A 26934-nucleotide genomic window follows, 5' to 3' on the forward strand; every position below is an offset into this window, starting at 1 on the left:
TTTTTAAATCATATTTGCTTCAATTCTACCTACTGCAGCTTTAAGAAAATCACTATATACATCTAATATTTCTGACCTTTATGTATTTTATGTTGAAACATTGTGGAGGAAAAAAAACTAAGGTGGATGCATGAACCCCTGTTGTTTTATAGGCTGTGATATTTAAGCATCAAGTTGTGTCTTTGCGCAAAGTTGAGTCGCGCGTCCTGCGTAAAAGAGGCACCTGAGGAATTTGCAGCCCGCGGTGCCAAGGTGGGACGGTTCTGCCTCGTGAGTACACAGGGGCGCGCGCGGGACATGCATTTAAGGAACGCGCACGAGCAGCGAGCAAAAAGCTCAGAACATGCACGCCAATAACCATCAAATGACACCAAACACGTGCTGTCATATTTAGCTGGTCTCCTGGATCCAACATTAATTCCGAGCGTAAAGCTTGGCTTGGCAGCGCACCGGACTGACTTGCTGACAAGCGCAGCTTAACAAGCCCTGTTTGTGTTTTGCACCCTGCAGTCAGTTGCTGGGGACGCACGCTGGAAAATGAGGTTTGGAAGCATCGTTTTATTCGTCGCTCTCTGCTCTTTCACCGCTTATTACATCTACGAGCCCATTCCGGAGGAGATAGAGGAGAGATGGAAACTCATGCTGACCAACACTTTCTTCAGAAGTCTCAGCCACCTGGTAAGTAAAAAAACCCTGTATTCTTGCAGGCTATATATCCTGACATTAAATCTGCTGGTATAGCCTATTACTTTGGAAATAAACCCCTATAGAGCAGGCTATCTAACACTGTGGGTGAATGTATACGCATTTATTATTTCAGTTTAATACATATGTGAATGACCATATTTCAAATCACACAAAAAAATGTCTTGGTTTTGTTTGTTCCCTCAGTAGGTGACAGGTTATTGCGTTATGCTGATGTGCTGGATATAAATGCTTGTTACACCAGATTATATCAGATGCTAATCCATGTGTTATATAGTCCTGCTCACCTGTTCTAATAATAGACCCTATTAACGAAACTCGACTCTGTTAGTTAGACGCCTGTGATTTACAATGTAGTGCAGCTAATATGACTCCATATAGGTTTTAAAGTGAGTAATAGGCTATTCCATGGCTAACATTAGTGTAAATATGAGTTCAACAAATAGAAAGGTGTTTGCAGTAGGTGGAGTATTACATGTTTGTCAAACAGGTTATAGATTGAGTGGAGAACAAAAGTGCAGGTGCAGGCTACTACCTTTAACACAACAGGGCATTGTTATTATTATTATTATTATTATTATTATTATTATTATTATTATTATTAGCATTACTAATAATAATAACAACAACAACAACAACAACAACAACAACAGTATAACAGTATTTTATTAAGTAAGACATTACATTTTCATTATTATAATGTATCTATTGCATCACAGTCAAACATTTCATTTCAGCCTTCATTGTTGAATTATAGAGCCACATTAATGCCTCTCGACCAGGCACGCTTCCATTCATTCAAACATTATGCATCACTAGGGACATTTTGGGTTTTTTAATTTTTTTATTATTTTGGCTGTGTGAATGCATATGGAATACATTTTGACAAGGATGTGATTCTTTTTATTTTATTTTGGAGGTTAAACCTCAGCTTCTATATTAAGTCCATAATAAACTGTGTACATAATACAGACAGGATAAAAATGTCCCATTTGAAACCCAGTAAAACTACTATTTTTGATCCCACTGCCAGTACAGCATAACATCACGCATTTTATTATATCAGGCTTTTAATCTTGAGCCCTGACTTCAAAATTGTAGTTTTGGCCATTTTATACCAGATTGAGCCATCACTCATGTTTGCCCTGTGGGGCAAATACATACTCAATTATGTTCCTGATTTGATTTTAGGGTTATTGCTGCTGTGTTATGGAGCACTGCAGTGTTTGATGCAATGCATCAAAAGTAGTGTTGTGGCTAATCATTGACATAGCCTAGATAGTGAAAAATAAACCCTAGCATTTAGTATACAGAAATACTTTTTTCTTCTTCTTCTTCTTCTTGTTCTTAAAAAAACAATAGTGGCATTTTGTAAACAAACTGGCATTTGGAGGGTGAAAACTTTGAATATGTATCTAAAATAATATGAACATATAATTTTATAGTAGTTTTTTTACACGGGCACTTTTACACTCTTTTAAAGGGATGCACAAAGGTTAAATGATCGATAACCCGACCATGGCGTATTACAATAAGTGATTTTTAATGAGGTGTTACTCTAGGAAGATGTAGACATTGATATAAGTGACTTATATCTCGTTCTGTTACAAACCAAATATTCAATATTTTTACAAGTTAAACCTGCAGTAGGCAGAATTTTTTGGCATCATTGGGCAAAAATTCCACAATAACCTTTCAGCATATTGTAATTCAAGTGGTCTGAGAGAAAACTAGACTTCTGCACCTCCTCAAGGCTCTGTTTTCAGGTTTTAAAAAAATCAATCCCGTGACGGGAGACTTTTGCCAATCACAGGTCATTTCAGAGAGAGAGCGTTACTATTGGCTGTTCATTCAATGGAGGCAGCTGTCAATCACTCGCAAACTCCGATCAAACAGTCAAACTGGGCAACGCTGATCAAATATGAATCAATATTCTGTTACTGTAATGCCTATTTCTCGCCTCAAATGTTTTCAGAAACATCTTGTAGGGTACTGTTTAGCTGTAAAATGAGAATGTTTGCTCCTGGTGGCGGTGCTTGGTATTTCCTCAACTGATCTCAACATGGCAGCCGGGTCACAAACTTTCTCATTTTACAGCTAAACAGTACACTACAAGATGTTTCTGAAAACATTTGAGGTGAGAAATAGGCATTACAGTAACAGAATATCAATTTATATTTGTTCAGCGCTGCCTAGTTTGACCGTTTGATCAGAGTTAGTGAATGATTGACAGCTGCTCAGAGACGGCAAGGCTCCAGCTTGGCTCTGATTGGTTGTTGTCCTCCGGTCTGTGAAATCTTGCAGATGTCATTAGGAGCACAGGAGGACACAGAGGCACTTGATTTCTTTCAGATTACCTGTCTCATGCACTACTGTCAGGATATAGTGACCATTTTATAAAAATAACTTATTTTTTTTAATCATATTTGCTCCATTTCTACCCACTGCAGCTTTAAGCAAAAGGCCTGTTTGGTTTCTGAAACAGAAAGAGATAGAAAGGCTTCAGTGTTGTCTGACTGATATGAATGCTTGACTGTATGTAGCCCTTACAGTGGATGACTCTTTGATAGGTCTATTGTGGTCACAGTAGAAGAGCATCAGCTGATGAGCCTCATGTCAGCCATTGACTGTTTACCTCATCAAAACATAATGGAATATGAGTCATGCTGTTATAACTTATCATGTAGTTATGACTTCACAAAACAAATTACTGTAGGGGGCTGTTGACATTTTACGAGGCAACGTTCACATGACTACAGGCTCCCTCTCTCCCTCTGTAATACTGCCACATAGTTTAGCATCTTAACCCTTTCCGTTTGGAATATTACAAGCTTTGGTCAAGGTGATTGTTAACATAGGATAAACTGCCTGCAATAGCTTTACTGTGCATGTAAGACGTAACACTAATGGCTTATATGTTTGATGAACAATGATACATTTTGTAATATGTCTGTCTCTATATCTCATGCTGTCTCTCTGCTTTGCTTTCCAGGCAGACCTCAGTGAATTGCTGGGGCTGAAGGGCTACATGGGGGTAATGTACTTCATCACTCTGGCTGAGCAAGTAGTGCCTGTGTCTGACGAGCACGTCAAGGTGACAGAGGAGAAATTTGATGGAGTGGAGGTGGTGGTGTACCAGTCAAAGCAGAGGGGCGATGACTCCGAGCTCCGGAGAGCTATCATATACCTGCACGGTGGAGGATGGTGTCTGGGTAGTGTCCGTAAGTTGATAGGCCGGCCTGCCTTCTCCTTTATCACACAGAATTATGACTCTGCCTTTTAAGGATGGATGGAAAGATGAATGAGTAATACGTATTCTCCTGATGTGTTCATCACAGAGTAATTCTACTATTTTATTGAGGAAGTGTTCTGAAATTCATGTGACAAATGGCTCCGTGTGACACAGCTATTATGACAGGATTATAAATAACGAACAAACTACACAAGCCACTAGGCTTTCCAAGTTGCCTGAGGAAATAACACACCGTCTGCTGGAGCGGTGGGAACCTCAGAGGGTGGTTACCCTCGCTAATCCAAAACGTAAAGACATGAGTGTGCATGCAATTTGACACATCTCATGCTGTTGTTGCAATCTGTTGAAAGGCTGCAACAATTACAGTAGCACAGATCTCGCCAGGAAGTATCGCTAGGCTAGATGGCAGGTTCATCTCTGTTACTGCAGTGTTCATCAGGGCTGTGTGTTGGCAAGAATCTGGCGATACGATACGTATCGTGATACTTGGGTAACGATTCAGTATATTGTGATATACTGCATTTTTTTTTTATTAAATTTTATGAAATCTGTTTTAGGCAACATGCTATTTTGTACGCTAAAACAGTTTGTGAAATTTTTTTAGTAGACCCGAAATCTTAGTATGAAACCAATAGTATGCAAATTGCATACTATTTCTGCTGAAATATTACAGTATGCAAACACTGGACACTACGGTGGCATAAATATTCCACAATGCAATGCGGTAGTGACAAAAAAAGACAGTGGCGGACAGCTCTGTAACATCAATAATGCTTCAGTTTAAGTGTAAGTATAAGATTTCATTTTGCTAGATGTAATATATATTTAGACTAATTCTGAATTTGATTCTCACAAACCGTCGTTTTGGTCACATGAGGTTGGTATGGGTTACCATGGTTACACGGGCAAGGAGGCTCTCAGGAAGTAACATCATAAATTACTGCTCAGTGCGTCCGAAAATATACATACTGTTTATTCACACAAAAGTATGTTGATAGTACACATATTGGGTATGTAGTGAATAGTATACAATTTCGGACACATCCATTGTATAAAGAACACACCAGAAATAAACCATTTTTGAATAGGCAATATTAAAAAACACATTTATGCTGCATGCAAAAAACGGCATGGTTTTTGCCCCTAACTGTATGGGAGTAGCATAAAATGGGCATGTCTATAAAGGGGAGACTCCTGGGTACCCATAGAACCCGTTTTCATTCACATATCTTGAGGTCAGATGCCAAGAGACCCATAGGACCTGAAAAAATTGCCATGCCAGTTTTTCCTCGACAAAATTTAGTGTAAATTTGGAGCGTTATTTAGCCTCCTTCTCAACAAGATAGTATGACATGCTTGGTACCAATGGATCCCTTCAATTTTTCTAGTTTAATATGATCCCAGCTTCACTCTAGCTTTAAAACTGAGCCTGCTACAACCTCTGAAATTTAAAATTAATCGATTGTTAATTATTATTATATAATTATTAATCGAGAATCTATACAGTATCGCACAACATAATATCGCGATACTCATGTGTATCAATATTTTCTTACACCCTTACTGTTCATGAAAGGTGGCTGTGTGATTTCAGGAATGAATGGATGTCAATTCTACGTGGTTTGTGTTGCTTTAGAATCTCTGTGCTGATCTGTATCTGTCTTCTCTGTCCATGCAGGAATGCTTCCGTATGATCTCATTGCCAGAAAAATGGTCACCGAGCTAGATGCAGTGGTTCTTTTAGTAGAGTAAGTATTTCATATTTTATAGCCAGTTATATGCAGCTACTGTAATATACTGCACAAACTGCTGCTTCATTTGTATTATTCATAGTTAAAGCTGCAGTGGGTAGAAATGGAGCAAACATGATTAAAAAAAGTTGTTTTTATAAAACAGTCACAATATCCTGACAGTAGTACATGAGACAGGTAATCTGAAAAAAATCATCTGTCTCTGTGTCCTCCGGTGTTCCTAATGGTGTCTGCAAGATTTCACAGACCGGAGGAAAGCAACCAATCAGAGCTGATCTGGAGCCTGCCGTCTCTGAGCAGCTGTCGATCACTCGCGAACTCCGATCAAACGGTCAAACTAGGCAGCGCTGATCAAACATGAGTCATTATTTTGTTACTGTAATGCCTTTTTCTCGCCTAAAATGTTTGCAGAAACATCTTGTAGTGTACTGTTTAGCTGTAAAACAAGAAAGTTTGTGACCCGGCAGCCATGTTGAGAACAGTTGAGGAAATACTAAGCACCGCCCACCAGCCGGAGCACAGCCAATAGGAACGCTCTCTCTGAAATGACCTCTGATTGGCCAAAGTCTCCTGTCACGCGCTAGATTTTTTAAAGCCTGAAAAACAGAGTCATGAGGAGGTCACAAGTCTGGTTTTCTCTCAGAACACTTGAATTACAATATGCTGAAAGGTTATTATGCAATGTTTGCCCAATGATGCCAAAAATGTTCTGCCTACTGCAGGATTAAGTCTACTGTTCCCCCAACTCTTTCTCTCAGCCACTCGCACACAGTTTTCTGTTATCGTATGTGCCTGTCGTCCCTCATTAGTCACAGGCTAGATGGATGCATTAGAGTGAAGCTAAAAGGTTTTCATTTGGGTCTCGCCAGGCCTTTCCCTGTCAGAGCTAAACTCACTGTTGTCCTTTGGCACATCCGGCTCTAACTCTGTCTCTCAGTACTTTAACTTTCTTTTGCCAATACTCTCTCTATATCCTCTAATTCACTACTCGCAGTTTGTCATATTGAAAGACCAGTACTAAAACAGTGTTTTTGTGTGTGTAACATGGTTGTGCTTGTTGACATTCAGTATTTGACAGTGGGAGATAGAGTGGATCCGTGTATTGGTGTCTGGTGTGTGGGGGTATTGCCTTATCTGTTTCATCCAAATTCCTGTCTGCAATTTGTTAAGAATTCAGTTATTCCAACATTTCCTAATCTCAGAGTCAGCCACGTGTAATATTTGGTTTATAGATTGAAACACAAAACAATTCAGAACATACAACTTTAAGCAAATGTACATAATGGACCTTATTTCAATAATGTAGGTGCAATTTGCAGTTATCGCAACGCTCAAAGTCAATCAGGGTGTTAATCTTTGCGGATAATATGACTTTTTATGTGTCTAAAATAGAAGAGATGTTTTTTAATAGAACTGCAAATAAAACAATTCAAATTGTTGTTGTTTTTTAATGCATTTATTTCTTTTCCTAAACATGGCCAAATAAAGTGTGAAAGCTGATTTGTAAAACAACTGCTTGTCAATGTGTTTACAAAGTAATTTACGGAAAAAAACACGGTACATTAACCCTAGATCTGATGATCTGGTAATCCCCTTGGAAAAGTCATCATGTTTGTTTTCCGTGGCTCAAAATGTTTTCTGTGCACATGACCTTCAAAGCTCATGTTTATTTACGCTCTGGTTTTAATCTGCTTTTTTCAGGTACCGACTCGCCCCCGCTCACCACTTCCCTGTCCCATATGACGACGTGTACCGTGCGGTCAAACACTTCCTCCAGAAGGGGGTGCTAGCCCAGTACTCTGTGGGCCCAGGACGCGTTGCTGTGTCTGGGGATAGTGCTGGGGGGAACCTGGCAGCTGCTGTCTCCCAGCAGGTACTGAATCTGTTTTTTTCTTTCTCAGCTCTATGTTTCTGGTTCACACATGGAAAAAGAACTGTATGAAGAGGTGACATGAGGCAAGGTTAATGAGCCAGTTGATGATAAATAGTATTGTATTACCCTGAACAGAAACAACATGTGCTCTGTGCTGGGTTTGAGGTGACCGATAGTGACCTACTATTTCATATCGTGTATAACTTTGTTTGAACTATTCAACAGGTTATTACGTTCATATTAAGCAAATTATCTCTGATTCATATTCCATTATAATAAGTTGTGCGCTTTTATAATTGTTTATACTGTATGAGTGCCATAACATACTTGTAACATTCAGGCCACTCTTCATAACATCAATGATCATCACAGTAGGAGAAAAATATACAAATATACATAAAAAAATGAGGATGGGTCAGGGGTGCACTCACTCTAAATTAAAAATGTATTCTGTTACAATTACTAATTACCTGTTAAAAAGTAGTCAGTAATTTAGTCCAAGTATATCACAATATTAAAGTTAAAGGTACCGTTACTTCTTGATTACATCAATACCAATTAGGCAAAAAAGGACAAGAGAAAAGAAATACCAATGAGATAACTTTTATTCAAACTAGGGCTGTCAAAGTTAACGCGATAATTACTTGTTAACTCAAATTTATTTTAACGACACTAAATTCTTTAACGCATTAACGCAACTTGCAATTGTAAGGTTGCAGTGGGCTCAGTTTTAAAGCTAGAGTGAAGATACTGGTATTATATGAAACTAAAAAAACCTAAGGAATCCATTGGTATCAACCATGTCATACTAGCATGTCGCGAAGGAAATAACATAGCATGACCATTTTCAAAGGGGTCCCTTGACCTCTGACCTCAAGATATGTGAATGAACATGGGTTCTATGGGTACCCACGAGTCTCCCCTTTACAGACATGCCCACTTATCACACGCATAATCACATGCAGTTTTTGGCATAGTCAAGTCAGCACACTGACATGTTGATAAGAGTATTAAATACTTGACAAATCTCCCTTTAAGGTACATTTTTGTGACAGATAAAAAAAATGTGTGATCAATTTGCGATTAATCGCGATTAATTATGGAAAATCATGTAATTAAATATTTTAATCGATTGACAGCGCTAATTTAAACTTAAGCACTGATGTTAATATGTTTGTTTTAGGCTCTAGTGTTATTGTAAGCATTATGTTTGGACATGCGCTGCACGGTTTTCACCACCAGGTAGTGCCTGTGAGTGAGTAGCAAGATAAGTAGAAGTTGGAGGGGAAGAGGTATTCTTCCTCGATCGTTGTTTTTACCTGCCGTAGAAAGAAGATAACTTACCGGTAGCAGAGAAAAACATGTAGGCAGACTTTAGAGTGGGAATATATGCTGATTTGCTTCGTTAAGTACAGAACTAAAATCGCTACAAGTGAGAATAACGTCACAGCGTCCACCTGTGTCTCTGGCTGCGAACATAATTAACGGTATGGGCATTTAAATGTGGGCTAATGACTTTGATATGTTTGCTATTCACACATCATGTGCATTTTCACTGCTGTAAGGCACACTATACACTGTACTGTGAGGTTGTTCCCCTTTTCTGCTCTACATTCTAAATAATTACGAAATTTCCACCCAGTGAAAGCATTTTTTATACTAACATTAGAGGCCATTGTGTGAGACTCATGTCGTGAAGTGTTGTCATGTGTGCGCATCTGCATGGTAGTATATTGTTTTTTATTTAAACATTTATTTTAAAATTGTAATCCATTTTTACTACTCAGATTACGTCCTTTTTTCTCCATCCGTGGAAGCTCACGAAAGAGAAAAAAATTAAAAAATAACTAGAAATTTTCATCAGTGCAACTGGCAACAGGCACCGTAACAGATACGAGGGTTACGCCTTAACAAGGCGAGGAGCTCTCCTTAGATAATCTCTATGGAATTTACTTTTGAAAAATTAAGTGCCTTGAAGAGGAATTCATTTTTCTGTGCTCTAGTAGAAGATCACTTCTGGCAGTACTATGCTGAAATGTACAGTACGCCCAAACACCAGCTTAGGTTCGTAAAGACGTTCACGTGTATCTCTGCAGAAGCATAATTCTAGCTTTATTTTATCTCGACAACCACAATCTGATGGCCCATTCCGGGCGATGGGCCTTGTCGCACACAGTCCAGTTGACACAGCATCTAACACTGTGGCGGGTTGGAATCAACTCAAAGAAAAGCCTCTCATCCCAGCCAACAGGTGCACTATCTCCTATGGAGAACCTTCATGGAGAAACTTTTGGTGTTGCACCATGGAGAGTAGCTGATCGCATTTAGTGCTTCACTGTCAGGCCTACAGGATTCTGGAGCAGACATCACGTCCCCGGACACCCTTTTAGTAGACAACACTGATGTCATGAGTCAGACATCAGGCTGGTAGATAGGAATCTGTTTGCTTCAAGGCAAAAACCCTGCACACTCACTGGTGCACACTATCATTAGGTTGACGTCATGATCCACTCTCATGGAACATGGCTATTTGGAGTTTGCAAGTGATTAACAGCTGCTCAGAGACGGCAGACTCCAGCTCGGCTCTGATTGGTTGTTTTCCTCCGCTCTGTGAAATCTTGTAGATGCCATTAGGAGCACCAGAGGACACAGAGGCACATTATTTCTTTCAGATTACCTGTCTCATGCACTAATCATATGTGCACCATTTCTGCCCACTGCAGCTTTAAGATGTTTTTTTGGGGGGGGGGTTTGCGTATAGGCTTGTTAAGCTAGTTATGTTTTAGTAGACATCTGTACTGTCACGCCAATCCAGTTCTGTTACTACATCCATGAGTTAAGAGATTTCAACAGCTCAGTGAAGAAAAACAAATACTCTGCGGGTGATGCAATTCTTCCTGTAAACAACCATGACTAGTACATGTTAATCAGATGTGGTGTTCTATTTCATCAGGTTAAGAAATACTCATGGAATTGTCTTTGAATATGTGCCAATCTCTCTCTTCACAGTTACAAAAAGAGCCTGGACAGCAAGTTCAGTTGAAGGCCCAAGCACTCATCTACCCCGTACTGCAGGCTCTGGATATGAACACGCCTTCCTATCAGCAGAATCAGGACATGCCCATTCTGCCCCGCACCCTCATGGTTCGTTTCTGGAGCGAGTACTTCACCACTGACAAGGCCTTTTTCAGATCCATGCTGGCCAACACCCACAACAACCCTGAATCTTCCAGCCTGCTGAAGTTTGCCAACTGGAGCGCCTTTCTGCCAGAAACATATCATAGAAAATACAACTACAGTGCTCCCGCTGTGGTGCAGGGAGCCGGAGGGCAGGCAGTCGGGATGGAAGGACCATCTCGATCTTTGTCCGACCCGAGGGCGTCACCTCTGCTGGTTCCAGACGCTGCCTTACGCGGTCTGCCCAAGGCCTACATTCTGACATGTGAGTATGACGTTCTCCGAGATGACGGGATCATGTATGTCACACGGCTCCGCGCTGCTGGCGTCGAGGTGACGCATGAACACTATGACACAGGATTTCATGGAGGGCTGATGTTCACCATGTGGCCAGCTGACTTCCAGATTGCACGTCGCATGACAGACAACTTTTTGAAATGGCTCAAGGAAAACCTGTAAAAAACTCTTGACTATCAATATGCATTCCAGTTTTTTCCTCACAATGCACCAGTGTTTGGTTAGGTGCACATTTTTCCCATCTGTTGTTCAAGTTTTTGTTGTTAATTTCTTTTTCTTTGGTTTTCTGTAAATATATTGAGAAATATATATCGACTTCTTCTGTTTTTCCACTCATGGATTTTTCCACATTAGATACCCGTAGGAAACTGAAAGAATTGCTCTGATTTGTTCACATAAGTTGGTTTGAGTAAAAAACATATGACACCATCACTCAAGTATTTTTCTTGATTGTAGTATTCTGTTCATTGTCCAACTAACACAATACTACCTAGAGAGATCCAAGGGGAAAAAATCAAACTGTGGAATATCACAAAAGTTATTGTGTTGTGGAAAGCTAGAGCTAGCTGGCCTTTTGTGGTGCTGCTCATTCTTGTTTCCCATCACAGGACCTTCTACGTGATCTTATATAACTATTGCGTCAGAATCAATACTGTAAATTAGCAATGCATGCCACAAAAGACATTCGAGCTATCCCATTTGGTGTTTTAAGAATCCAGTGTAAGTCTTGGCAAAGGGGGAAAGGACTTTCACAACTGCAAAAAAAAGTATATTCAGTTTGGCCAAAGTTAACACAGAGTGCAGCTCGTACTGAAACCTAAGTGTTTTTTGGATGTTTTTCCAAAACTCCTGCGTAATGTTTCCTAACATTGCATCAAAGATTGGCAAGTGGTATTCTGTTTTCCACAAGGAAAGAAAAAGCCCTTAGTTGTGTAACCCATGAAAATGTGGTACACAGGGAGCTGCTTGCTGGTATGGTAAATGATTTATATTGAAGAGTGAATCGCATCTTCATCAGCACATCATCTGATTGCATCTATTCTAATCTCCACATACTTTTGGAGGTCTGAAAAAAAAATCATTATTTCAAGTCTTGTTTGCTTTGTAATGGCTGCACATCAAAGCAACAGTACACACAATGGCATTTGATGAGTCACATTCCACACATACTATTGGTATTTATAAGTAAAGATGCTGTAACAATGTGCATACTTCCAAACATTCTTCACACCTTGTGTACACACATTTTTGTGATTGAGCTTAGCTGAGTATGATGTAGAAATATGGCAAAGAGAGGGACAATTTCCAAGAGGGAATTTGGGCAACATTTTATTTGGAGCCTTAATATTTACAGCACATCACAAGTCTCAAGTGAGTTCCCTATTAGAGTATAATAAGATTTATAGGTGTGTGTGTGTTTGTACAAACCCCCTTCTCTGTTCAAGCATGATTTTATTGTAGTGTGAGTAAACAGCTTTACATGTGGTTAATTTGACTTTCTACATCAGGACTATTCAAGAGTTCCAGTTGCAAAGGTCCAAACCTCATAATCTCTAATTTGCCTACCACTAAACAAAATGAACAATGTGCATGTCCATATCATTTCAACAATATTTATTGTCTATTTTCAAAGTAGGATACTTTGAAAACAAATAATTACCACTAATTAATAAAATTAGTCCAAGCACAATGAGCTTAAACAGGACTGAATCTTATGGAATAAATAAAAATGGCCTCTTTTAGAAAGAGTACAAACAAAGCTTTGAGCAGCCACTTTTGTCTTTTAAAAAAAAAAAAAAAAGTCCTTTCCTACTGACAGAAATGGGTCTGTGACTGCCCTGTCAGTAGTTTGAATCTTGGCTTGAATGGAGTTAGTGCCAGTGACTGGTGAGCCTGCAGCGGCACTTGATTTTAATAATGTTCATAGCAATTAAAAGCTGACTCACAGCTGTAAATCGATCCAAACTTGGTCAAGTTGTGTAGCGCTACTTTGGTTGGACCGGGGAAAACAGTCTCAGACAGTCTGTAGCCAGAAAGTAGCAGGACAGTTGCTTCATGCTCCATGCTGTCATCTCTCACATCTCTCTTATGCCGTTTTTCTCTCTAGCGAAATGTCTACACACGGTAACCAATCGATTTGATCTTCTCAATTGAGTAAAGTTATTGCTGTATTAACTGGATTAGCTGCACCCGAGCTCTATAACCGCAACTGTCGAAAAAAAACAACGCTCCATGAAGACTATTTATTCTCATTAATTTATCAGAAATTGGTCATGGGTCTGGATAGAACCGTCATTTGGTGATGCCCGTTCTAGATATTAACAATGAATAAGCTACTATAGCTCCCAATATAGACCTGCCTTTGTGTATTAGAAGTAGGCAATGACGCAAAGGCTGCTTTGTAAGAGGAAGTTGCCAGTGCAAGATGAAATTTGAAACATTTAACAGTGTTTAAAGATTAAATGGCTGGCACTAAGCCTGTTTCTGTTTCTGTCTTCAGTTTATTTAGCCCTCAGTCAACTTTTAGTCCCTGAACCTCTGTTGTAATTGCATTCAGAGGAAATGCGATTGCAGTTATTTCCCCCCGTGGTGCAACACTAATATGAGGTGGCTTGAAACCATTCACGCGTCTCTCCTTTCTATGTCCTTTATCTTTCTGTCTGTGAGCGTCATCACTCAGCACATGCACCCAATTAGACTGTTATCAGGCCATTAAATAGGCGTTATCAGACACTATAAGCACCATAGATGTGGGTCATTAAGGACCTACTATGTTGTAAAAGTGAAAGTGAAACTTAAACGATCTAATAGGTTGTAAAACTGAATGCAAAATGGCTTCTTTAGGTTTAAGCAACAAAACTACAACTTCTTTAGGTTTAGGCAAAAAACTGCTTGCTTTAGGTAATAAAACTACAACTTCTTTAGGTTTAGGCAAAAAAAAAAAACTTAGTTAAGTACAGGGAAAAACACCTTGTTTTGGGTTAAAATAACCTCCACACCTTTATGGAGTTTCACACTGACTATACAACAGCGCCTGCCTTCCACTTCTGCCCCTGTCATAATTACTACGGTCACTGTCATGTTCTTTTGTATCTTCTTTCGGTGATTTACCATGTGACTAGATAATAAAACCTACTAGTTGGTGTAGTAGGCCCCTATTCACCCACATCTATGGGGCTTATAGCGACTGATAACGCCTACTTAATAGCCTGACAGCAGTCTAACTGAACAGCTATCTAAAAGATAACAGGGAGGTAAAGGTTACCAAAAAATAATCCTTCATATGAGTGTCTCTGTTCCTTAATGTCTCGCTGTTCTTTCAGCTTTACCGTTCAAAAAGAGTCACAGTTGAAACCTGAAAGTCACTGTCACGTCATTTCTGGCACATCATTGCTTGAATTTTTGTTCACCAGTTTCTCATTTTTACAAAGAAAATACAGTATCACAATGAAGTGTGTAACTTTTTAATCAAGTGACAGTCAGAGAAACCTGGCTCATTTGCAAAAGCACTGCTACATTCTCAATTGTAAATATGATTATTTCTATTTTTAGTTTGGATTCCCTCTTGGAGAACTAATGATTTGCATCATTTTTAATTTCAATGTTATCAATAAATTGACCTGTAACTACTGATCAGTTGTACTTGTGTGTGTGCAATCGAATACCTTGTAAAGAGAGAAATGTACTAGAATAGAGGGAAAAGAGGAATAGAAATGTCTTGTCATCTTACATAATGTTGAGAAATACTTCACACAAAGCGAACAGGAGAATATGAGGATATTCTGTGTAGACTGACTCAGACACTAAATCCACTTGGCGCCATAGATGAAGCAATCCAGGTTGGGGTTTCATATAGATGAGGGAGAGAATACAGTTGATCTGTGAACATACAGCAGACTATGTCCACAAATCTACCACTAAACACGCCTACGCACTTTCTATCCAAGAGGTTTGGAAAAAACAGGCAGTTTTGTTTTCTCTGGATAGCAAAGAGGATGATGCATGAGTGCGAACAAACCATTTATACAAAAGGATGATTCAAATAGGTCAACCTCGTTCATCAGGACACGTTAAACAAAACACTCCACACCTCCTGTGTATAGAGTGGACTATTTATGTGCTACACTGTGCTGGTCATATTCCTCTGTTTGCTGGCCTTGTGTGCAGGTGTGCGTACATGTACTTTATGTGTATATGCACTTACTTATCCCTCCAGAGATGAATTGGTGGGACTGTTCCCAAATTCCTTCACTGCTATGGAGGGCTAATAACATTAACGTGAAATGGATTATGGCAGATGATTCTTTGAAACTTAATAATGTATAGTGGTTTTGTACGGATTATACCTACATACTGTACAGAAAGTGAACAAATACTTACTCTGTTCACACACAGGAATGCGAGAAAGCATGCACATACTGCTAATGCAAATATGGACTTTGTGTAACATGATTTTCTCTTTGGTTTGGTGCGACACTGTTCTGCCTTGAGGCTTGAAAATAAATCATGGCATTTTCAAAGGTCAAATACTGAATGATTTGAAACCAAAGCCAGTCAAGGCAGATTTATTTTCTTCATTAATTCTGAGTCTAAGGCAAATGATAATAACTCATTACATTGTTCACACTAGATCAGTGCCTGTTGAAAACATGCCTGTTCAGAACAGGCTGAATGCTTGGCCTGTGGTGTTGCTGATTGCGGCTTTCTCAAACCGCTCATACAAACAACTTCACACTCGACGCTGCACTTCTTTGGGTGCATAGTAAAGTCGCACACCCACATCACGGCTACTCACAGTACGAAACAACAGTGAAATACACTTAGCTAAGGTTATTTCCAAATAGGCGTATTAGTCGCTTGCTTTGACATAACCACTGCCATTATAAAGTGAAGCATGGGAGGTATCTTGCTGGTTGTTCATGGTAACGTTATTAGTGTTATAAGTTAGTATCAAGTCTGACACCGGGGAAATACAGTCTTACTCACGGGCACATCGGTGAAATACACTCTGGTTCAATTCTGCTTCTAGTTGGCTATCCGCTAATGATGGATCCAGGGAAGTGAAAAAGAGTCAGTTTGTAATATTAGTATATCCTGCATCTATGTATCGTAGGCTATAATGTTAGTATAACGGCAGTTGATGAACCACGAAAAAGCAGAAGTACGTTATCCAGCGTTATTACACGGCTTTGTTGAATACTCGATTCTGATTGGTCAATCACAGCGTTCTACGGTCTGTTATTTCTTTATAGGCAGACCGTTGCTATGTATAACAGACCGTTGCTATGGGCGCAGTTCTGATGTCGGACTCTGGCGGATCGTTTTTGTGTCAAATTATTGATTTCTTAAGTATGTAGCCACGTAATAAGCGGGATAATGTACAGCTAGTGGATCATTGTTGTGAAATAACCCCCTTCAGGGCGATGCTTCGCATCAGGGTGCTGCATCGCCCTGTCTCGGTTTATTTCACAACAATGACCGGCTCGCAGTACATTAACCCTTACTTAGCGGGCTATATCCAGGATCCTGCAGCATTGAACTGAGCCGTGGTATGCTTGCTGCAGACGACATGCTGGATTCAGTCTGCAGAGCCCTGAAGCCCCGCCCCCACTGCTGCACAGAGCACTGTGTGCCTGTTTATTCAAAGTTTATTAATATTGAACATGTCGCATGTCCAAATAGCACCAAATTCGACAAGCCTCTCAATGGGGTCCCCAGCAATACACCTGCCAAGTGTGAAGTCAATCAGATGAGCGGTTCTCGAGATATGCAAAGGACATACCCACCTACACACATACCCTCGCTTTATAGTTAGATGTACATTTTATCACTACGACATTATTACTGCTTAGAATAAGTGCTTTCATACGTTTAAAATACAGCAAACCACCTAAAAACCTCTATAAAGACCAAGTGCCCTGTAATGCCGTCATTGCCTCAATGGCCACAGTTGTCTGAATTGCAATATTGAACTATCTTACCAAATTGTAATATAGAGCTTTAGGTTTTGTATTTATCCTCACATGAACTTTTCTGCTGCTTTTTCTCATCGGCTCTGTCTCAACACAACTCCTCTGGCTTTTATTATGAAACTTGAAACGAACACACAGAACGCAGCCCCAGTATTTCACAGTGCTGCTTCTTTTCTTTGTACATTCCAGGAGAGACGTTAATGTAAATGGAGTAGGGGATCAAGCATGGCGATTAGACATGGCTGAAAGAAAGCACCTGATCCTGTCTGTCGTATCAAAGCCCTGTGAAGTTAGGTGTGTTTGATGGGGTTTCAAGGCCTAAATAAGCATTAAAGGTCACTTACAGTCCAATATGAGGGAGACTTTGATGAGAGCTGAACTTTAGACATATATATTAGAATGGCATTCGAATAAACCAGATCAACCAACATTACAAAGAAACTTTATGGGAAAAAAATCATAGACTATATAAAATATGGAGGTAGTCTCCGTGATGTCACCGCTAGGTTTCTGAAGACCTGTTGTGAAGCTCAAAGTGGGTGGCTCCGGCCGTCACCATCTTGGCACTGACAACGCAGCATAGCCTGAGGCTAATCCAAAAATGGGCAAAGAGGTGGATCGTCGATGGAGCTGAGGCGGGCCCGGGTGTCACTCAAACGGTCATGCCCTCATTATGCTGAACTTTAAGCTTTAATATAATTTGACGAGTGAGTTATATAAAAATTCACCCCCGTACAGTTATCATGAACGGGGATATTAGCTATAGAGACCAAAACCGTTTTTTTTGTACACGGCTGCAAACATGTTTATTTCTGCTTTAAAGTCGTGCATTTTAACATGGTGGGCTATGGGGATTGGCTCCTTTTTGGAGCCAGCCTCAAGCGGCCATTTGCAGAACTGCAGTTTTTGGCACTGCTGTGTTGGCTTTCCCTTCCCAAAAAGGAGTTTATTCAAGTGTGCTATTAGTATTCTTCTCTTAAACTTAAAATAAGAGAGTATACTCTTAGTTTAGTTTTTAGGTACTTATCAGAGATATACTTAACAAAAGTATACATAAGTATACTTGGCTCATACTGACAAGTATACGGAAAAGTCTGAGTACACTTGGCTTATACTGACAAGTATACAGAAAAGTCTAAGTGTTCTTGGGTTATACTGACAAGTATACAGAAAAGTCTAAGTATACTTGGCTCATACTGACAAATATACAGAAAAGTCTAAGTATTCTTGGGTTATACTGACAAGTATACAGAAAAGTCTAAGTATACTTGGCTCATACTGACAAGTATACAGAACAGTCTAAGTATACTTGGCTTATACTGATGAGTATACAGAAAAGTCTAAGTATACTTGGCTCATACTGACAAGTATACGGAAAAGTCTGAGTACACTTGGCTTATACTGACAAGTATACAGAAAAGTCTAAGTATAATTGGCTTATACTGACAAGTATACAGAAAAGTCTAAGTATAATTGGCTTATACTGACAAGTATACAGAAAAGTCTAAGTATAATTGGCTTATACTGACAAGTATACAGAAAAGTCTAAGTATAATTGGCTTATACTGACAAGTATACAGACAAGTCTAAGTATACTTGGCTCATACTGACAAGTATACAGAAAAGTCTAAGTATTCTTGGGTTATACTGACAAGTATACAGAAAAGTCTAAGTATACTTGGCTCATACTGACAAGTATACAGAAAAGTCTGAGTACACTTGGCTTATACTGACAAGTATACAGAAAAGTCTAAGTATAATTGGCTTATACTGACAAGTATACAGAAAAGTCTAAGTATAATTGGCTTATACTGACAAGTATACAGAAAAGTCTAAGTATAATTGGCTTATACTGACAAGTATATAGACAAGTCTAAGTATTCTTGGCTTATACTGACGAGTATACATAAAAGTCTAAGTATTCTTGGGTTATAGGCCTAATTGTACTTAATCTTTTGATTGAGATATACTTAAGAAAAGTATATTTAAGTATTCTTGCCTTATAGGTCTACAGAAAGGTATACTTGGCTTGTAGTTGTGATTACTTTATGATAGAGCAGCCTATTAAAGTGTGTGAGCACTGGAGGTTGCTGCTTGGAAAAAATATATTTTGTGTCAAAACAAGAGCCTGATTCAGTATTTTCTATACTGCAACAACATTTCCACAGTAGATTAAGTTCTTTCAAGATGGGAATAGAAAGATTTTGTAATTGGAGGTCCTGACTCCTGAGAAAAAAACTGAGCTTTTCGTTCCTCTGATTTTTAGTGTGATTTTTGTTTTGTATTGAATCTGAATGTGAAAGACAAGAGGTAAAAGGAGGAAATTATGTACTGTATTACACATGCATACTTTCCGAATACATACATTCACACAAATTAAATTAATGATACACACAGTGTGCTACAGTGATAGAATATGTGCTGCTTACTCATCAGCCAAATCTAAACCCTTCAATTCTCTATTCTAAGACCGTGACACAACTCAGGAAGTTGCACAATAAACCATGGTTATCTAAAACAAAGGAGAAGCTTCTCGGGAATGAAAATGAAAATCATGCTGAAGACTCAGTTGAAAAGGTCACAACGTAAGGCGCTACATAGCTCAGCAAGCTGGGGTCACTTAAGTCCATGAGAACCAAAGTCAACAGAGATCAAATCATGAAACTGTTTTCCTTGACTGATTTTCAGGATCATCCTCGTTTAGTATGTGTTAAGGATAACAAATACACTTTTTCCATTGTTTGAGTTGTAGAATATCCCATTTCAAAAGATACAGATAGGAAAGATATACAGTAGAGAGCTGAGGAATAAAAAAAAAAAGCTCAAGTGCTTAGAAATACTGACAGAAAACCAGCTAGTTTCACATTACACAGGAAAAGTTCTGAGAAAAATCCGTCAAAGCTAAAACATTGCTTGGCAGGGTTGAGTTTCATTGGGATTTTATTAATACCGGTATTGATACTGATTAAAAGTGTAAAAGTACCAGGTATTGAGTCAGCCAATATGGAATGGATTGTTATGTGAATGACGAAAATGTACATAACTGATATTTGGTATCTATGCTCTCTGTCACCTCCCGCAAGCATACACCTATCTCAGTTCAGCAGGGATTGAGGAGTGACAATATCGGGGTGATGTGACATGTAACATGTGTTAACTGGAGACGTTGCTGTTATATCCTATGCATCATAAACCATAAGGACACTCGTCATTTTTACGTTTTGGTATTGCTTGTGCTGTAATGAAATTCAAATTCAATGACCGACTTATGGTGCTGATAAAAAGCCCATAAATCCAAATGGTAAGAAGGGGCTTTTGAAAAGCATTGCAGATTCTAGTGTCAAAGAACACCCTGATTAAAAATGGACATCATGAAAACGATTAAATAGGGTTGACAATCGATTAAAATATTTAAATGCCATTAATCACATGATTGTCCACGATTGATCGCAATTAATTGCACATTTTGTATCTGTTCAAAATGTACCTTAAAGGGAGATTTGTCATGTATTTAATACTCTTATCAACACGGGAGTGGGTAAATATGATTGCTTTATGCAAATGTATGTATATATTTATTATTGGAAATCAATTAACAGCACAAAACAATGACTAATATTGTCCAGAAACCCTTGCAGATACTGCATTTAGCATAACAAATATGTTCAAATCATAACACGGTAAACCCAACAGACAACAACAGCTGTCAGATGAATTGCGAACAGCCAACCTTTTTTTTTTTTTAAGATAATGAATATTCAAAGATAAAAGTGACATACAGAAAAAATAAATGCCTCAATGCATCTCCCAAGATATATGTGATTTTCTCAGAAACCATATTAGTTATGTTTTATTTAAGTACATTTAAAAGTAATATAGTACAATGTTGACTTCAGTGCAAACATACCAAAAATAATTATGCTTTTTCAATGAATACAGATACAAATACAAACAACAACATATCTGCACAAAAATAAATATGCTTAAAAAGAGTGTTCATATAAAAACAGCCTTAAATGTAGGAAGTTTATTTTACATTGCTTTACTTTGTCAACATGAAAGGTAACTATGCCTCAAGTCCACTTCATGGATATGTTTTATCACATATGATGAGTAATATTTATGACATCACAACGACAAAGTATCCACATCATTAATAGGCATAATAACATGTAATGTGATATTAATAATGCAGTTTGACACTATTGGCACTATTGACACTATTTGACACTATTGGCTGAAAATGACTACTTATTAAAACGCAACAGAAATAAAGAACAAGCATACAACTTTTAACAAAACACATGTAAAGATAGAGCTGATTCACATGTTTGGATATGTTGATGTGTGTGTCATATGTAGGGACTTTGAATTCCATCAGGCTGGTTCTCTTTGCCGCTCTTTTTTTCTTCTCACCAGCTTTCTGAGCTTAGCCAATAGCAGCTCTCTGAACTTGTCACCCATGAAGAAGTAGAAGACAGGGTTGATGACGCTGTGCATGAAGGCAATCGGTCGGGTCACGATGTACACGCCCTTTATGTACATCCTTGTACACAGCTGCAGCCCTGCCCAGGCCTGTCGAGATACTATTCTGACATTTCTCAGTACATGGTAGGGAGTGTAGAGAACCAGAAACATGACTGCGGCCGATGCAGCGACCCTGAGAGGCCGCTTGTACGTAGTTGTCTTGCGCTGTACGGCCCTTTCCTGGACACGGAGCAGATGTCCAATTTGGTAGGAGAAAGCACAAAGCCCAAGCAGAGGGAGAATGTAACCAGTCAGGGTTAGCCCCAGGCTGTAGCCCAATGTATCGATGTGTCCCTCCAGGCTGGCAAAATCCTTGCAGCGACTCCAATTTCCGCTCCGAAGGTCGTGGACCATCAGTGATATCATCGGAGCAACTTCCACATTGACGGCGAGGAAACTCAGCCCCGTCACGATCAGGGCTGTTCGTGGCCTCAGCAGGTAGTGGTTCCTTGTTGGATATCTTATGAGCAGGAAGCGGTCCATGCTAAGCCAAACCATAAACAGGATGGAAGAGTAAAGATTGACATGCAGGAGATAGCGGTTGATGACGCAGGCATAGGGAGAGGTCTCTGATTGGTCATTTGCATAGAGGTACGAGAGGCGCGGGAGCGTGCAGAGGAAAATAAGGTCGGAGACTGCCAGGCTGAAGAGGTAAATATTGCAGCTCTGCCATTCCCGCAAACAAAATATGTAGCCAAGTACAACCAAAAGGTTGCCAGGGAAACCGATGCAGAACTCGATAGCATAAGACGGTGACAGGTAGTACCTCTCCAGCACGTCATCGATCTCTGTACAGTTGAGTACCTGGAGAGAAGACGGAGAGAACAGAAGGAGAAGAGGACAAGAAATGGGGAAGGGAGGGAAGAGGAAACAAACATTTGAGAAATGATAGAAAAGTCTTACAATTTGGAACTGTGAACTGTAAGGACAATTTCCAATAACAGATTCAATATAAACTACTTTAAGGTTCAGAGCTAAATACATTCAGCACAACATTAATAGTGTATGTGTTAGTATAAGACTTACCATGTTGTAGTTGTTCGAGTAGTCGCTGGTAATGTGAGAATAGGGAGTGCAACCATGAGCAGGTGTAGCCACTATCTGAATACTGGAAACAGTAAACACTGAGTTCTGAGGGTGCTGGAGCCTTTAATATGACATGGTTGAGTAAACACACAGGCAGTATGATTGTCAGTATTTGCATATTAAATATGGAAAGATGATGCAAACCAAACAAAACCTCATAGAAGACTTGATAGGTTACTTAATAACTGCACACCCTCGCTTTGTCTGGTTACCTTGCACTCCAGCCAGAATGTTAATTAAAGTGGATATGACAGGCTTGCGTTTGTACTCATTGAAATGCCATTGAAACAAGGGTCATGCATTAGGGAAACGTCTGAAAAACATTTTAACTTCTCAACCAAATTTAATCCGTCATCAGCTGCAGTTATTTCAAACTTTTGCAGTCATTTAAAAAAAAAAAAAAAGGTTTATGATTTTATTTAACCTCTAGAAGAAGAGTGATCCATCTAAACAATTTCATGCTTCCAATTTTTACAAAATTATGCATTTCACCCGATTATAATGCAAGACAAATATGTAGATGCTAGCAAATGAAGTCTGGAAAGTAATGTTAGCAACTAATATCAGTGGCACAGCAATAAGTACAAACATACATTTGTATTTGTCTCCCAAAGTGTAATTGTTTTTAGACTGAACAATAACCATATTCAAATACAGTATGCTACCTTCATCTGTCAGATGGCTCCATTGCTGATCAGCCAACCATCCATGTGTTCACTGTCAGTGGAACAACTTTGAGTTCTTGTCTGCCACCGAAGTAATTGTGGAATTGCAAGAGATTGCAACACATAAATCACATTGTTTTTAATTAGCTGAGGACAGACTTTGATGTGAAAATGTATATTGCGATAAAGAATAGGCTTAGCTAGGCATGCCTACAGTTTACAGTATGTGCTTTTTATGTACAAATGGCAATAAGCAGTTAAAATGTGAAATGGAATAATGAATAAAGAGAATTATCAATCCCTTTCCTAAATGTATTCCAAAGTTGTACTTACAGTCTCCCAAGAGCTGAAGAATCTGTCTGGTCTCAAGTAAAAATGGAAAGCTGTATTTCAAAAAATTAACAAAAAGAAAATTTCCTTTTTTCTTCCAATATTTCTTTTCTTTCCTTGCTAACTAGAAAATAAATGTATGTAATTGTAAAAAAAATGTGAAATGTAAGGAATTCTTAGTTTTGAGCGATGCAGTGTCCCTGACAATATAGCTACTGATTTTGAGTCTACTTCTCTAAATTCTAGGGTTTATATACTCTTTCTTTATGTCCTGTGTTAGATGAATAAGTGTCTGCAAGATAAGATAATGAGGATTTCTCCACGTGATTTCTCGTGAAATATATTTCTGGCCTTCTTGGTACCATGAGCGCTTCCAAGTTCCCTTTTTTATTTCAGTCAACTCATTTATTTACGTTCTTGATCTCACACTTAATGTCTCAAATTAAATGCAGGTTTCTTTTTTGGTTAAGCCAAGTCAGAATGTTCTGACCGCACAACTTGTCGCTGTCATTCTGCACAATAATTGTGAAACTCTCAAAGCAGAAGTTCAAAGTGCTTGAATTGCAGCATGCTGCTCTTTTAAGGGTTAAAAAGAATTACCAATAGTTTTCATAAAACAGTCATTTATATGTCTAAGACAGGCAAAGCATTGCATTGTGAGATTTTTGTTAATAGTATGAGCACATTCAGTAAATCAATTTGTGTTGAGCTAATGAGAGCTGTTAAATCAGACTTGGATATAGTTAGGAAAGAGGCTTTGGAATGCAGCATTGTGTCATCTGCATAACATTATATTTAGACTTATGGTAGCACTTTCTATGACGCCCATATCTATAATGCACAACATACTTTTAATGCATTAAAGTCAAAGTTGTGTCAGATAGGAGTACCTTACCAGTACTTAGTTTATTGTCTGTTATGACCAGTTGTTTCAGGTATTATCTTTAATGTGACTCAATTTAGTGTTTAGAGAGAGTTTTTTTGGGAAACATTGTGATAATGAAATGTCCATCACTCAGTTGTTCATCAAAAAGTTGTGTCTAATTGGAGTTCTTAATTTCTGTCATGACCCGTTAAACAAAACATTTTGTGTGTTGTTCTTGCATAGATTTAATGATATTTTTTCACTTTACTTAAAGCAAACAATGACCTTTTTTTTTAGTGCTTATAACTATAATTATACAGTGCTATAAGCAGATTATAACACATTAAAGGTATGTTTGTAATGCATTAAGAGTCATAAAAGTGCTACCTGACTTTTTTTCTGATTGAACAGAATATCACTCAGAAAACAGAAGCAAATAGGATTTTTTCGCCATCAGAAAACACCTCCTGAGATCTATCAGAAAGGTTCCTACGGGTTACAGCAGAGACATCAAGTCCAAGTGACCTCAGTGTGTAAAGTATTGCATAATCTAGGATCAACTGCTTAAAGGTCCAGTGTGTAGGATTTAGTGAAATCTAGCGGTGAGGTTGCCGATTGCAACTAACTGAATACCCCTCCCTTTCCAAGCATTTAGAGAACTATGGTAGCCTTCAGGTAACGTAAAAACGTGAAAGGCTCTCTCTAGAGCCAGTGTTTGGTTTGTATGTTCTGGGCTACTGTAGAAACATGGCGGAGCAACATGGCAGATTCCCTGAAGAGGACCCGCTCCCTATGTGGATATAAAGGGCTCATTCTAAGCTAATGAAAACACAATGATTCTTAGTTTCAGGTGATTATACACTAATGAAAACATAGTTATGAATACTTTATTCCATTTCTGCCAATAAACCCACATAAATCCTACACACTGGCCCTTTAAAAACATTAATTGAGCAGGACAATATTCTTTTGCATTGAAAAAATCTGTGATCATTCAAATGCACAGATTGATATTCAAATGTGCAGCAAAATTGGAGCTAGGCCCAGGTCTAAAAACAACAACATGACAATCTGTTGGCTCTTCACACAGTGACTAGATGTTCCAGTATTTTGTCTTTAAAGAAAGTTTGGAAGTTGGCCTAACATTATTAAGACCGTGTGTAATACAAATACAAATATATACAAATATAAATAGATTTTTTTCAAGAACGTCTTTTAGTTAATAATTAAGAGCAAACTACAGTCTGTACAGTCTACAGCCTAAATGGAAACATCTTGCTTTATTGGAATATGTACGATAAAGTGTATTTGGACAAAGAGCTGACTAATATAAAGTAGGGCTTTGTATTGGCAAGAATCTGGCGATACGATACGTATCATGATACAGGGGTAAAGATTCAATTGTGATATATTGCGATAAGCAAGGCGGTATATTGCGATTTTTAAAATTAAATTTAAGGAAAATTGTCGTAGTATAAAGAACACACCAGAAATACACCATTTTAGAATAGGCTAAAATAACACATTTATACTGTATGCATAATACTGCATGGGATTATCGTAAAGTAGGCATGTCTGTAAAGGGTTACCCATAGAATCCATTTTCATTCACATATCTTGAGGTCAGAGGTCAAGGGACCCCTGTGAAAATGGCCATGGTAGTTTTTCCTAACCAAAATTTTGCGTAACTTTGGAACCTTATTTAGCCTCCTTCTCAATCTAGTATGACATGGTTGGTACCAATGGATTCCTTAGGTTTTCTAGTTTCATATGACATATGCTATATACAGTATAACTCTACCTTCATTCTAGTTTTAAAACGGATCCTGCTACAACCTCCGAAAGACAGAATAGCAGCTGGGCCCGACGTCGGGCTGTCGTATTTTTAAGAGGTTAATTAAAAATCAATACAGTGTTTTGGAGAATCAATACTGTATTGCGCAACATAATATTGTGATACTGATTTGTTTCAATATTTTCTTACACCCCTGATATAAAGTGCTATAGTGTATAGTATATATAGTATAGTGCCATACTAATCGTATGGTTTTTCCAGACCTTTACTGGCTTATTAGAGGTATCTGTTAATGTGTTAATGATAATTGATGATGTAGCTTTCTTAACTAATCTCGTGCAATTGTTACTCAACTCTCAACAGTGTGGGAGTGTATTGACTGTAGATGTAACCCAAACCTAATCCATTTCTGGACTCTCTGTGGACATACAGTAGGCATCTTTACTGTAATTCTAACCCTTTTAAATTGAACATGGTGGTTTGACATGCCGATTAAAAACAGACAGAGACCTCCAGATGCTCTCTCCACATGAGAAAAGAGTCTTAAATGCAATTATAATGGCTATCATGAGCAAAAAAAATGCATCGCAGTGTTCCCGTTTGTAATTCGATGCGCGTCAATAATGTGGAACTAAATT

The 26934-nt window shown here is 38.6% G+C and overlaps 2 protein-coding genes across 3 annotated transcripts; one reads left to right on the forward strand and one right to left on the reverse strand.

Annotated features, from left to right (window-relative positions):
• Window positions 1–205: 205 nt before the first annotated feature.
• Window positions 206–14068, forward strand: aadac (arylacetamide deacetylase). The gene is made up of 5 exons (XM_074642248.1): window positions 206–678; window positions 3698–3926; window positions 5637–5706; window positions 7411–7582; window positions 10592–14068. Exons 1-5 carry the CDS (start codon window positions 538–540, stop codon window positions 11216–11218), a joined length of 1239 nt encoding a protein of 412 aa, XP_074498349.1. The 5' UTR covers window positions 206–537; the 3' UTR covers window positions 11219–14068.
• A 7200-nt stretch (window positions 14069–21268) lies between these two features.
• Window positions 21269–24827, reverse strand: LOC141771706 (succinate receptor 1-like). 2 transcript variants are annotated; one of them, XM_074642249.1, is made up of 2 exons: window positions 23307–24827; window positions 21269–22702 (listed from the first exon to the last, which is right to left on the reverse strand). In XM_074642249.1, exon 2 carries the CDS (start codon window positions 22537–22539, stop codon window positions 21406–21408), a length of 1134 nt encoding a protein of 377 aa, XP_074498350.1. In that variant the 5' UTR covers window positions 22540–22702; window positions 23307–24827; the 3' UTR covers window positions 21269–21405. The 2 variants fall into 2 exon arrangements, with proteins under 2 accessions (XP_074498350.1, XP_074498351.1); XM_074642250.1 differs by having other exon boundaries at window positions 21269–22359; window positions 22582–24827.
• Window positions 24828–26934: the final 2107 nt, after the last annotated feature.

Source organism: Sebastes fasciatus, chromosome 7, assembly GCF_043250625.1.
Source record: "Sebastes fasciatus isolate fSebFas1 chromosome 7, fSebFas1.pri, whole genome shotgun sequence".
Lineage (NCBI taxonomy): Eukaryota > Metazoa > Chordata > Actinopteri > Perciformes > Sebastidae > Sebastes > Sebastes fasciatus.

Coding starts and splice junctions, on each gene's coding strand:
- aadac (XM_074642248.1), top strand. CDS start 538: ATGAGGTTTGGAAGCATCGTTTTATTCGTCGCTCTCTGCTCTTTCACC. Junction 3,927..5,636: donor ATGGTGTCTGGGTAGTGTCC/GTAAGTTGATAG, acceptor CTGTCCATGCAG/GAATGCTTCCGTATGATCTC. Junction 7,583..10,591: donor CAGCTGCTGTCTCCCAGCAG/GTACTGAATCTG, acceptor CTCTCTTCACAG/TTACAAAAAGAGCCTGGACA.
- LOC141771706 (XM_074642249.1), bottom strand. CDS start 22,539: ATGTATTTAGCTCTGAACCTTAAAGTAGTTTATATTGAATCTGTTATT.